The sequence below is a fragment of the Lampris incognitus genome, chromosome 15, assembly GCF_029633865.1.
Source record: "Lampris incognitus isolate fLamInc1 chromosome 15, fLamInc1.hap2, whole genome shotgun sequence".
Classification (NCBI taxonomy): Eukaryota; Metazoa; Chordata; class Actinopteri; order Lampriformes; family Lampridae; genus Lampris; species Lampris incognitus.
This window is the reverse complement of record NC_079225.1, coordinates 30,145,434-30,158,486: the sequence shown is the minus strand read 5'-3', so window position 1 is coordinate 30,158,486 and position 13,053 is coordinate 30,145,434. Positions and strand designations below refer to the sequence as shown.

General features: G+C 43.1%; 1 protein-coding gene across 1 annotated transcript in view; it reads left to right on the top strand.

Annotated features, from left to right (window-relative positions):
- LOC130125085 (1-phosphatidylinositol 4,5-bisphosphate phosphodiesterase beta-1) overlaps positions 1-13,053 on the top strand; it is a 191,259-nt gene that overhangs the window by 138,232 nt on the left and 39,974 nt on the right. The window contains exons 15-24 of the mRNA XM_056294534.1: positions 1,357-1,443; positions 1,863-1,933; positions 4,056-4,152; positions 6,100-6,184; positions 7,473-7,597; positions 8,443-8,597; positions 8,817-8,981; positions 9,778-9,877; positions 10,316-10,420; positions 10,538-10,653. Coding sequence (XP_056150509.1) covers positions 1,357-1,443; positions 1,863-1,933; positions 4,056-4,152; positions 6,100-6,184; positions 7,473-7,597; positions 8,443-8,597; positions 8,817-8,981; positions 9,778-9,877; positions 10,316-10,420; positions 10,538-10,653 — 1,106 coding nt within the window. The remainder of the gene's footprint in view (positions 1-1,356; positions 1,444-1,862; positions 1,934-4,055; positions 4,153-6,099; positions 6,185-7,472; positions 7,598-8,442; positions 8,598-8,816; positions 8,982-9,777; positions 9,878-10,315; positions 10,421-10,537; positions 10,654-13,053) is intronic.

The window sequence follows — 13,053 nt, the reverse complement described above, 5'->3', positions numbered from 1 at the left end:
CGAGCATTTGACCGCAAAATGCCCTAACATGTCCTATGAGAGGGAGTGGACACTCATACACTCAATATCTTCAGAAACCCAGGTTATCCATGTTAGAAATCATTCCATAAAGATGGAGTGTTGTTCAAAATATTGAACATATTAAACCATGGAGAGGTTAATGCTGAGTAGAAATGGGTTTAACCCAGATCATTTCCATTGTCATGCCCTTAAGTTTTCCCCTTTATAAGAATCAGGAATCAGGAACACTTTATTTGTCATTTCACTTCATACACATACGTACATGAAATGAAACGAAATGCCATTCCCCCCAGCCCACAGCAGTACAACACAAAGACAAAAACACATCCAAAAACTACAAGAACACACATATCCAAACTAACACATATATCAAAACTAAACAAAAAATCACAGTCCAAGGGAACGAACTCTAGCCAGGATGGATGTCAGAACCGCCGGTCTGCATGGGCTGGCAGTTAGCTTAGCCCGCCCTGCTTCTGGGTCCTGTCACACCGCCGCTCCAGGCAGGGGCCGTGGTCCCCGGGCCCATCAAACAAAGCAGACCAAACTCTCCCAGCCGATCCAGTGCCAGCTCTCTCAGTCAGACACACTCGACACACCTCCCCACACTCCTCATGACGACATCAAAAACACCACAGTCAATGCCAGGTGAGGCCATCGCCAGACCACCCTCGGTGTTATCGGATTTGCCGGTCTGCATGGGCTGGCAGTTAGCTTAGCCTGCCCCGCTCTCCCAGCCGATCCAGTGCCAGCTATCCCAGCCATCAAACGAATACAAAACTTAGATGCAGACGTGGACAAAGACACTGCATGGACAGTACTGGGTGAGGCTGCCGCAAATGTGAATTCACGCCGCCATCTTCCCACACCGGAAGCGGAAAAAGAGTAACTTATAAGTAACTTAAGTGTAGAATAACAATGCGAGTGTCTCTAACCTTTTTCCATCTATTCACATCTCACAAGTAGAAAGTTTAGTTGGGTAATGGCAGCCGCTGGACTCCACAGATTAGAATAATGCCAGCAGATATACCTGTCATATGGGTCTCAGTTTTTCTGATGCGCCCCATTAAGTGGGCAATTTGGAGGATGTTGATCGTAATGTAATCATTCATGTGCATTTTACCCCAGAAGTGAGAAAAACCATAGGTTTTCTACTTCATAGCAGCCATGTGATGCATTTTGGGTCTTTTTGCTGAATTCATCGTGAGGGCAGTTGGTTTACAGATTTTAAATCTAAATTAGGATGGCAAACCATCCTAGGCCTATACCAACATGTTTTCAGCTCAACGGGAAAAAAAGTGTGTCACACCTTTAAGCTATTATTTTCCTTAACAGGTTCAAACAAAGAGGAAATGGCAGATTCCTCCCAGCCTCCAGAAGGGGCCGAGCTCAGCCTTAGGCCACATGGCAGGAAATCCATTGGTGAGTTATACAAAGTGACCTCAGATTAAACAGCCAAAGCTCATTCTCTTATGAGAGACAGAGTCCAGATCAGCTCCGTCTATAGGATATGTAAGCTGCCATTTATTGGTATAAGTTCAGTGGGTTGGGACTTAAGCCTTGTCACATAAGCCTTGTTTTATTTCTCTGCTTCATGTTTGATTTGTTTGAAAATCTTCTCAAATTTTTATATTCAGTTCAAATCAGTAAATTTTATCAAGGAGCGCTTATTCGCTGGCAGATCAGTAGTACACCAATGTCGGTGTTATATTTCACTTACCAATCTTTGCCTTGTGTTCACCACCAAGCTCACACTCCTTCTCTTATAGGGGCACCATCATCACATTAGAAATATCCCAGTCACACCTCTCAAAGTTGTCCTGTATTATTTTTTATTTTAGGTGAGGTGGAGGCAGAAAGTGAGGATGAAGATGACGATGATGACGACTGTAAAAAGGGCTCCATGGATGAGGTGTGTATTGAGGTGTCAGGATTTACGCTTCAAATACCAGTGGCGAAGACTTGGTGCAGACAATGACAGCTGTCTAGTTTTCATAGCAAATGCTGAGGGTGCCCCCTGGTGTGCAGCTTTTGCCAGACATTTTCCCTCATAGACAAAGCCTGCTTCATTTCAGTGTGTTATCATTATATTATCCCCCTTTCCTTTTCACTTCAACACAGATTTGCTCTGAATATATATATATATATATATATATCAAGACGGATACAGGAAAAAAGATTTTAATGCATTAAAATCTTTTTTCCTGTATCCGTGTTGATATTCCGCTCCTCATTAGTCAAGCACACAACACCATTGACAGTTTCGTATATATATATATATATATATATATATATATATATATATATATATATATATATATATATATATATATATATATATATATATATATATATATATGCAGCTGGATAGCTCAGAAGGTAAGAGTGCCGGATTTCCTGCCGGAGATCAGAGGTTCAAACCCCGGTTGGAACAAGTATCCAGTAAGAGTCCATGGCTTAGACTCCTAATGCAATACAAGCCAACTACCTCAGACGTGAGTGAGAGTAACACAAATAGAGTAATACTGGCTCAGATGTCGCCTGGGTTAACAAGGTCCACATCAGGTGTTGGGGAACTAGGACAACCTGATGAGAAACAGAACAAGACATTCATGGACAAGGGGTGAGAACCTGGAACTAATTGAATGCTACTGTAACAGCAGACCCCAGGAGAGGGGCTATATGAAGCATATGTGGGAACTGTGGACCAGTAAGAGACCCACTTCCACACTCACTGACTCAGAAGCAGCTAGTGGCTCAATGCTTGGACATCAATAGAAGGAAGCTACTGTCACAACTTGATGACTATACAATTCAGCATCTTGAATGGCCACCCAGTAGGCAGGAAATGCATGAGGACAGACTCCAACAGGCTGAAACAATCCTACCAGCCATGACAGCTGAAGCTACTGAGGTTCAAATGAGAATCATGGCCAGACTAGACAGTCAACCCCTGGGCTGAAAGGGCACATGAGTCAATACATGAGTGAAACTTGGAAAGGAATTGGGAACAACACCAGAGGGTCAAAGCATCAGCTACTGGTTGATAGAGCAGTCACCCAAGACTCTTAAGATGAGACATACCACCCTGAGCACAGCCTGGATTGACTACAAGAGAGCCAATGATTCAATGCCCCACACATGATTACTAGAGTACTTGGCACTATACAAAGCCAACAGGACACTAATAGCCTTCATCATGAACTCAATGCGGCAGTGGAAAACAACACTAGAGGCCAGCTCAAAGGCAATCACACGGACAGCCATCAAATGTGGCATATACCAAGGGACTGCACTGTCCTCGCTGCTGTTCTGCATAGGCCTGAACCCCCTCAGTCAGGTCATCACAAAGAGTGCATATGGATACATGTTCAGAAATGGAGTTACCATCAACCACCACCTATACATGGATGACATCAAGCTGTATGCCGGGAGTGAGTGAGACATTGATTCACTGATCCACCTTAGCGGGATCTACAGCGACAACATCAGGATATAATTCGGACTGGACAAGTGTGGTTGAATGGTGACAAATAGAGGAAAGATAGTGAGGACTGAAGGGGTTTATTTACCAGAGGGCAGGATAACAGACATACAGGAGGACAGTTACAAGTACCTGGGTATTCCACAGGCAAATGGAAACCATGAGGAGGTAGCAAGGAGGTCAGCTACAGCCAAATACCTCCAGAGAGTGAGGCAGGTCCTGAGGAGCCAACTCAATAGGAAGAATAAAATCCAAGCCGGTGTGGGCAGCATGATCCAGAAAGGGCCGGTGTGGGTGCAGATCTTTTTTCCAACCAAACAGTTACACACCTGAGTCTATAAATCAAGGTCCTTAGCAAAGACTGTTGGTTGACTAATAAAATCAGGCTTGAGAAGACACACACTACCCAAAAAAAGGGTGAGAGGGAAATTTATATCTGTCTGGTGTAACCGTCAATAATAACCCACTCAATTGAGACTTCCAAATCCATGTTAATGCCCTAGTGTGTGTGTGTGTGTGTGTGTGTGCGTGTGTGTGTGCGTGTGTGTAGGGTACGGCAGGCAGTGAAGCGTTTGCCACGGAGGAGATGTCCAACCTGGTCAGCTACATCCAGCCAGTCAAGTTCAACAGCTTCGAAGCTTCCAAAAGTACATTTTTCTGCTACGTTTAGAAATTCAATTGTATATATTTCATGTAATGGTCAGTCTTTTTTAGAATGGAAACCTAAAAGAAGTATGATTCCATGTCTGTATAAAACCAATATTATGATCAACTCTATACTTCAGCTCAGAGGCATGGCTAACAGCAATGGCAAGTGTTATACTACCGCAGGGATCAAATTCAGACTTCATTGTCCTCTCACCTTCAAGTTAATGCTGGGCAATATGGAAAATATTATCATGTTAATCATAGGGAGTTTTGTGCATTATCGCTGTGTGTGTGTATATATATGTGTGTGTGTATATATATATGTGTGTATATATATATGTGTGTGTGTATATATATATATATATACACTCACTGGCCACTTTATTAGGTACACCTTGCTAGTACCGGGTTGGACCCCCTTTTGCCTTCAGAACTGCCTTAATCCTTCGTGGCATAGATTCAACAAGGTACTGGAAACATTCCTCAGAGAGTTTGGTCCATATTGACATGATAGCATCACGCAGTTGCTGCAGATTTGTCGGCTGCACATCCATGATGCGAATCTCCCGGTCCACCACATCCCAAAGGTGCTCTATTGGATTGAGATCTGGTGACTGTGGAGGCCATTTGAGTACAGTGAACTCATTGTCATGTTCAAGAAACCAGTCTGAGATGATTCGAGCTTTATGACATGGCGCGTTATCCTGCTGGAAGTAGCCATCAGAAGATGGGAACACTGTGGTCATAAAGGGATGGACATGGTCAGCAACAATACTCAGGTAGGCTGTGGCGTTGACACGATGCTCAATTGGTACTAAGGGGCCCAAAGTGTGCCAAGAAAATATCCCCCACACCATTACACCACCACCACCAGCCTGAACCGTTGATACAAGGCAGGATGGATCCATGCTTTCATGTTGTTGACGCCAAATTCTGACCCTACCATCCGAATGTCGCAGCAGAAATCGAGACTCATCAGACCAGGCAACGTTTTTCCAATCTTCTATTGTCCAATTTTGGTGAGCCTGTGCGAATTGTAGCCTCAGTTTCCTGTTCTTAGCTGACAGGAGTGGCACCCGGTGTGGTCTTCTGCTGCTGTAGCCCATCTGCCTCAAGGTTCGACGTGTTGTGCGTTCAGAGATGCTCTTCTGCATACGTCGGTTGTAATGAGTGGTTATTTGAGTTACTGTTGCCTTTCTATCAGCTCGAACCAGTCTGGCCATTCTCCTCTGACCTCTGGCATCAACAAGGCATTTTCGCCCACAGAACTGCCGCTCACTGGATATTTTCTCTTATTCGGACCATTCTCTGTAAGCCCTAGAGATGGTTGTGCGTGAAAATCCCAGTAGATCAGCAGTTTCTGAAATACTCAGACCAGCCCGTCTGGCACCAACAACCGTGCCACGTTCAAAGTCACTTAAATCACCTTTCTTCCCCATTCTGATGCTCGGTTTGAACTGCAGCAGATCGTCTTGACCACGTCTACATGCCTAAATGCATTGAGTTGCTGCCATGTGATTGGCTGATTAGAAATTTGCGTTAACGAGCAGTTGGACAGGTGTGCCTAATAAAGTGGCCGGTGAGTGTATATCTGTATGTATATCCCAATATCTACTTATATATGTAAAAACACTTTGTTTTAAGAATCCAATTGAGCTTCATCACATTGAACTACTTGGTAATGTAAAGTACAATATCAAATCAAAAAAAAATTCAAATACTCCCTTGAATATTTCAGTACTCATTTTATGGGAAATTTTAGGTAGTAGCCTCTGTTATCAATGGTTGAAATAACGAAACTGTATCATGATATGACAATATCCAACCATCATCCCAATACAATACCATTGAAAGGCGGTAAATGATAATATTGAATTATTGCCCTGCCTTACTTCAAGTCATCAGTGGGACGCTTTGATCAGCGTGTCACCATCTCTGCCCGACAGAGGTCAATCGCAGCTACCAGATGTCATCCTTCGTGGAGACTAAAGCTTTGGAGCAGCTGACCAAATCCCCAGTGGAGTTTGTGGAGTATCCTTTTTGATTTTATTCAAGTTACGCTTCGATGCATGCTATTAAATAAAGCTTAATGGCTCTGAAAGTGATGGAGAATGAATGATTTGGCTTCCAAAACTAGAATTTTTGAAAACAACTGATCAAGAATCGTGTTGTGCCCACAGAGTCTTTGTGTTACATGGTCAGATGATGTAGAAGTCCAGACTGGAGTTTACAGTAGGTCCTTCATAATCCTTTAGTGGTGGGCAGCAAGCCCAGCCGTGACTGCTGGTGGGGATAATGTGAAATAATGTGAAGATTTTATACATACGACACAAGGAAATTGCCCGCCAATGTGTCCTAGACAGAGTTAGTCTGCAAATAGAGTTCAGGTTCTCCACCTGCAAAGCCAATCTTTTTATTAATTATTAAGAATACCGCCGTGCTTTGGATGACAAGATGTGGGATGACAAAAGCACAGGGTTTAACAGTTATGGCGATAAAGGAGAAGCCTGGAAACAAGGGGAAAAAAGGACTCAGAAGGATGATCTAATCCAGAGAGTGTTCCAGGGAGTGTGTGGGGCAGATGCTAGCAGTGTATGTGATGTGTCCACCTGTGAGTGCACGGGATTAGTCACAGTAAATTCTGGTGTCTGAGATCCGCGACTTATCGTAGCAGCAGCAGACAGACTCTGCAGCACCCACGGGCCCTGCAGTCATGTAGACACCCCATGACAAAGAGAACAGCCAGAGCCCAAAGCACTGTGAGTCCAGGGGAACACTGAGCCCACAGGGGGGCCAGGAGCCCACAGAGCAACAGCCCCACATGCCCCCGAGGAGCACAAGTCAGTCCCCAAAAGCACAAGCCAGGCCCACACTTAAGGTGGTCTGTCCAACTCAGGACCAATGGGACCAACATTTTTGTAAATACTGACACCAGAAAAGTGCAAGTCCAGTTAAACGCCGCCATTTTAACTGTAGTAATCTACTACCATTGTAAAAGTCAAAATTTCACTATACTAATATTTATTTAATATTTTGCATCTTATTGATCTCCTCTCTTTCTCTTCGTTGATACTCGTTTCAATCAGGTGAGAAAAAACAAAAAACAACTTAATTCAAGACTTGTACTCAACCAGTCTTGGGGAATTATGACGAGTTTGCACTGTCTGACATTGGGTCAGGTCCGAGTCTTTATGCTGTGAAGCCGGAGGCGAGACCGAGTCCAGACTTGACCACTACGACCCCAGTATTAGCGCTATCTAAAGATGGTAACAGTAGTCTGCAGGCCATCCAATGCTGTCCTTAACCAGCCCCTGTCCAGGTACAACATGCTGCAGCTGAGCAGGATCTACCCTAAAGGCACCAGGGTGGACTCCTCCAACTACAACCCTCAGCTCTTCTGGAATGCTGGCTGTCAGCTGGTGGCTCTCAACTTCCAGACAATAGGTGGGGTCAGAGGCTAGTTTTTTTTTCTATTTTATTTCTTTCTTTTTTTTTTCATTTTTCTCACCTTTCCATCCAAATTTGATGTGTCCAATTCAATTGTTCGCCTGTGGTCCTGCCATTGCACAACCGCTACAGTAGCTGGGGAGGGTGTAGACTATAGCCATGTGTGTCCACAGATACACATGGGGTCGGCGACCGCTTCTTTTAACTCGCAAGTTGCGGGTTTTTCTGATGGAGCATAACGTGTGTGGAGACCCACACCATTTCCCCCAGACCCACCTGCAGCTGTACAGACACCACGCAGCCTGTAAGATTCACTTCTTGCTATGGCAGGACACAATAGTCCTGTCAGTGCCCCACCCTGGAGTGCTGCCGTTGGCACTCACTGTGATGCCCGGTTATGCTGGAGGCAGCTGCCGGATTCGAACGATTTCCATTTGAATTTGTAATTTCACAAGGCATGTGTCATATTGATAAGGAGAGCGTTAGGGGTTTTCTTTTTTGATGCATCCCTGATCTAAAAAGTTTCTGTCATGCTCCACTGGAAACAAGAGTCAGTAAAGGGGTTGGAAAAACTTGTGTATATAGTGGTACTGATTGGTTTCAATAAACGACAACATTCACAATTCTATTAAGCCCATTTTTGTGTAAGAACAAGCTGAAACATTTTCCTTATAATATGACAAATGAGTGTCGCAAGAAAGATAAGCACTGTTTACATCACTTTGGCTTACTGGTGTTGATTCCTAATGATGCACAGTTTGCACTATTATGCACTTATCATATGAATTATCAACGCCTGTCAATAACCACATGCTTTTGACTGGGCTCTCCCCGCTCCTCAGATCTGTCCATGCAGCTAAATCTAGGCATGTACGAGTACAATGGGAAGTGCGGCTACAGGCTGAAGCCAGAGTTCATGAGACGGCCGGACAAACACTTTGACCCTTTCACTGAGAGCACTGTGGATGGGATAGTAGCTAACACACTGTCTGTGAAGGCAAGTATGTGAATGTGTGCCTGTGTGTCCCCCCCACATGCATGTCTGTGTGTGGTGTTATCTGCTTGTCCTGTTTTCACTGTTGTACATGGGCCAGTCTGTTTAATATTTTTTTATACATATGTAAGTAAAAAGTGATATTCCTCTCTCTCTCTCTCTCTCTCTCTCTCTCTCTCTCTCTCTCTCTCTCTCTCTACTTCTCTCTGTACTCCCTTTCAGATCATCTCAGGCCAGTTACTGACAGATAAGAAGGTGGGGACCTATGTGGAGATTGACATGATCGGCCTGCCAGTGGACACCAGGAGGAAAGCTTTCAAGACCAAGACGTCCCAGGGTAACGCTATCAACCCTGTCTGGGAAGAGGAAGCCATTGTCTTTAAGAAGGTCAGAATCCGGCTTTGCTGCACAGTCATCATATTCTCAGTCAAGCAGTCTGATTAACCTCCCATAGAGTTCAATGGGTATAGCATATCAACACTTTCAGTCCTTAGGGGCTCCATTCCTAGTGTAAGTCAGTGGAGCGGGTGTCACATTCATGCTGCCCAGGGTTAGGGGTACCATTTCCTATGGAACCACTCACACTAAAGAATGAATGAGTTCATTGTGTCGTTGTACTTGTAAGGTGTTTTTTGATGAAGAACACATGCTAGAGCACTGTCTGTCTGAAGCCCAGACTCACAGGATGAGGGGCAAAATGTAGCGATGCAAAAGTATTAATGAATTTTGTGTCATTTAAGCTGAAATTGTTCCTGGTTAAGCCATGCCACCAGAAGCATTTAAATTGCATATGATATTGTATGCAAAGGCACTTTTCTGATTTTTGGACTGACTTTTGACCAGACTTGCATTTTATGAAGACATTCTTAAGATTTCATCATCCTGTGTGATCTCTTGTTTGGCTGAACAAAATTTCTCCATTGTAAGAGTGCACTGTGAGAGCATGCTCACCTTTAAAGTCCTGCTTTCCTGGATGTTGTATCTATTTTGTATGTTGATTATTTGCATTTCACCTGAAGGAATTTTGTTGTTAGGAGAGAAGGAAGACTTGGAGATTTGAAGATACACTTCTCTACTCTACAATACTTTACTTGGAGGATTTACACAATGGGCATTTTAACAGTAAAGTGATTTTCCCTGGCCTCTGGATATTCAGATCATATTATTTGTACATGTTCTTCAGGTTGTTCTGCCCTCCCTGGCGTCATTAAGGATAGCAGTATTTGAAGAAGGTGGGAAGTTCATTGGCCATCGCATCATTCCTGTATCCGCCATTCGTCCAGGTGATTTATCGCTGCTATCATGCATTACCCAGTCAGCTGAACCCGCCATGATTTATCAGTGTATTCATTCACTTGGCCTTTACTTTGACAGGGAGGTAATGAGTTCTCGTCTGCTTGTTCACATCTTAACTTCACACTATGCAGGGCAAAGAGAAAGAGCACGTGTGTATAATTTGTAAGAGATACATAATAAGAAAAAGTTAGAGCAACATTTGTAAATAGTACAGAAACAATAGAGGAGACTATGCAACAGTAAAAAAAAGAAGGGATACTAAACAAAAGCACAAAGGATTTTCACAGTAATTAACTAAACTGTTGATCATAGTGTTGATGGTGAAATTCACGTGTTCGTTTTGATATTTAAGATGAAATGTCATACAAGCTGTTGTTCCTTATTCTCTACTATGAATTGGTAAATCTGGTCTCCACCTCCTGCAGGTTATCGCTACATTGGTCTCAGGAATGAAAAGAATCAGTCACTAACTTTGCCCGCTCTGTTGGTGTACGTGGAAGTAAAAGACTATGTCCCTGACACATTCGCAGGTAAGGCTGATGAACCTTCTCTGAATGATTGATGATAAAAACAAAGATGCACTGCATGTTCGGTTTCCTGTGCAGATTATTTCCCTGCCCTATCCTATTCCCTTTTTATTTTTCCAGATGTAATTGAGGCCTTGTCCAATCCAATCCGCTACGTCAACCTGATGGAGCAGAGAGCCAATCAGCTCGCTGCTCTCACCCTCGAGGAAGGAGCAGAGGAAGAGGTTGACAAAGAGGTGTGTGTGTGTGTGTGTGTCTGTGTGTATGTGTGCAGTATACGTGGTCTGCTCTCTGGCATCAAACATTCCCTGATCAGTAAGAGTGTTCCCCATAGGCAATAAGCTGTCCTGCTCTTTGTCAAAAACGGATTAGGTTAACTGTAAATAAGAGGTGAAAGGGACGATGTGGGAATGTGGGTGTTGATGAGGGTCGACTACTCAAATCACACGCTCCCGTAGTTCACTGGCATTTTATTCAACTCGAACAAAAAAAAAGAAGAAGAGGGAATTGAGTATAACCTGAGTATAGTTGAGAAATTAAGAGTCAAAACTACTCAACTCCGAGTTACAAATAAATAAATGTGTTATGCATGTTTTTTTCATAAAAAAAAGCTCTCTCCTCAGCGGCTCGGTTCGGGTTTCGGCGTATTTTTTGTTAATATGCAAAAACACTGTCAAACGTTTCTGCACCGAATGTGACGTTATGCTTCACTGCCTGTTGCATTTAGTCATTTTGACACCACTCAACAGCCTATTAAACCACCTATTAAGGGGCTTTCAGGTAGTGTAGCGGTCTTTTCCATTGCCTCCCAACATGGGGATCGCTGGTTCAAATCCCCGTGTTACCTCTGGCTTGGCTGAGCATCCCTTCAGACACAATTGGCCATTTCTGCGGGTAGGAAGCCGGCTGTGGGTACTGGGTATGTGTCCTGGTTGCTGCACGAGCACCTCCTTTGGTTGGTCGGGGCACCTGTTCGGGGGGGGACTAGCATGATCCTCCCACGCGCTACGTCCCCCTGGTGAAACTGCCCATTGTCAGGGGAAAAGAAGCGGCTGGCGACTCCACAGAGGCATGTTGTAGTCTGCAGACTTCCCCAGATCGGCAAATAGGGTGGAGCAGCAACCGGGACAGCTCTGAAGAGAGGGGTGATTGGCCAGATACAATTGTGGAGAAAAAAGGGGGTTGAAAAAAAAAAGTATGGTCAAATACTTTGGAAAAATCGGACGGAAGGACCAGCTCCATGACGTTATCGTCCGCAGCACTATGCCTGCAGGGAAGGAAAACACAAGCCATTTTGTTTTGTTTTGGTTTATTCTCATCCTTCCCTGGGGCTTAGTTGTCCCCATCCCTTTAGGAATTTCAAGGTTTTTAATGTTCTTTTTGATGTTTATCTTTCTATCATCCAGTGTGTTTTAAAATAGGTTTTGAAATCTGATATATTAAGCTGTGTACATATTTTCCACTTTATTATGAATGCTTTGCCAAACAGGATTACAATATTACCATATTTCCTAGACTACAAGTCGCACCAGCGTATAAATCACACTCAGCAAAAACGTGTTGTTGTGAGGAAAAAAAACATATGTAGGTCACCGATCGTTTTTTTTTTTTGAAGTCATGGACTCACTTAAGTGAGGTTTTGCAGTAATGACCAAACTAGCAGCGAAGTAGTACGAACATTTACAATCGCCATTTGATTTTGAACCACTCAAATGACCACAGCAAACAGTTCAATGTCTGTTCTACGCTCATTCGATTTCTATGGGTGGTATAGTATTTTCAAGAGTCACAAAATTAAACAGTGCCATCTAGTGGCCTCAGTTGAAAAGTAGCGTATTCGACAAAATTACATTGTATTAAGTCGCTGGACCAGCCAGATGAGTAAAAAAAAACAGCGATTTATAGTCCGTGAAATACGGTACTGATATCTGATTTGCTACAATGCAAGTCTCCTAAAATTACAGTTTGTAAATGTATAGTATATTTTTATTATAGTTCAGTATCCACTTTCAGACTTGATTCCAAAATAAAGCAACAAGACAATACCACATCAAATCCAAGATCGATTCCTCATCATCATTGCAAAACCTACACAAGCAAGTTTGTCATAGGCCCCAGATAGATAGCATCTTTTTGGTGGGTAAAAATCTATGCATCGTCTGTATTTGTATTATAGGTATCGATACATCTAAGTTTGAATTATAAATAGTATTAGATATATCGTTCCGTGGAATTATTATATTAACTGAGTCTTCCCACTTATTTTATTATTTATTTTAAATAAATAACATTTGTGTGACCATTGTCACACTTCCCTCATACATATCCTGCACCACTCCTACATATTTCTCTGCAACTCCTGACTTCCTCATACAATGCCACACCTCCTCTCTCAGCACCCTGTCGTATGCTTTCTCTAAATCCACAAAGACACAATGTATCTCATTCTGGCCTTCTCTATACTTCTCCATCAATATTCTCAAAGTAAACATCACATCTGTGGTGCTCTTTTGTGGCATGAAACCATACTGCTGCTCGCTAATCATCACCTCCCCTCTTAACCTACATTTTATTACTCTTTCCCATATCTTCATGCTGTGGCTGATCAACTTTATACCTCTTAAGTTGCTACAGTT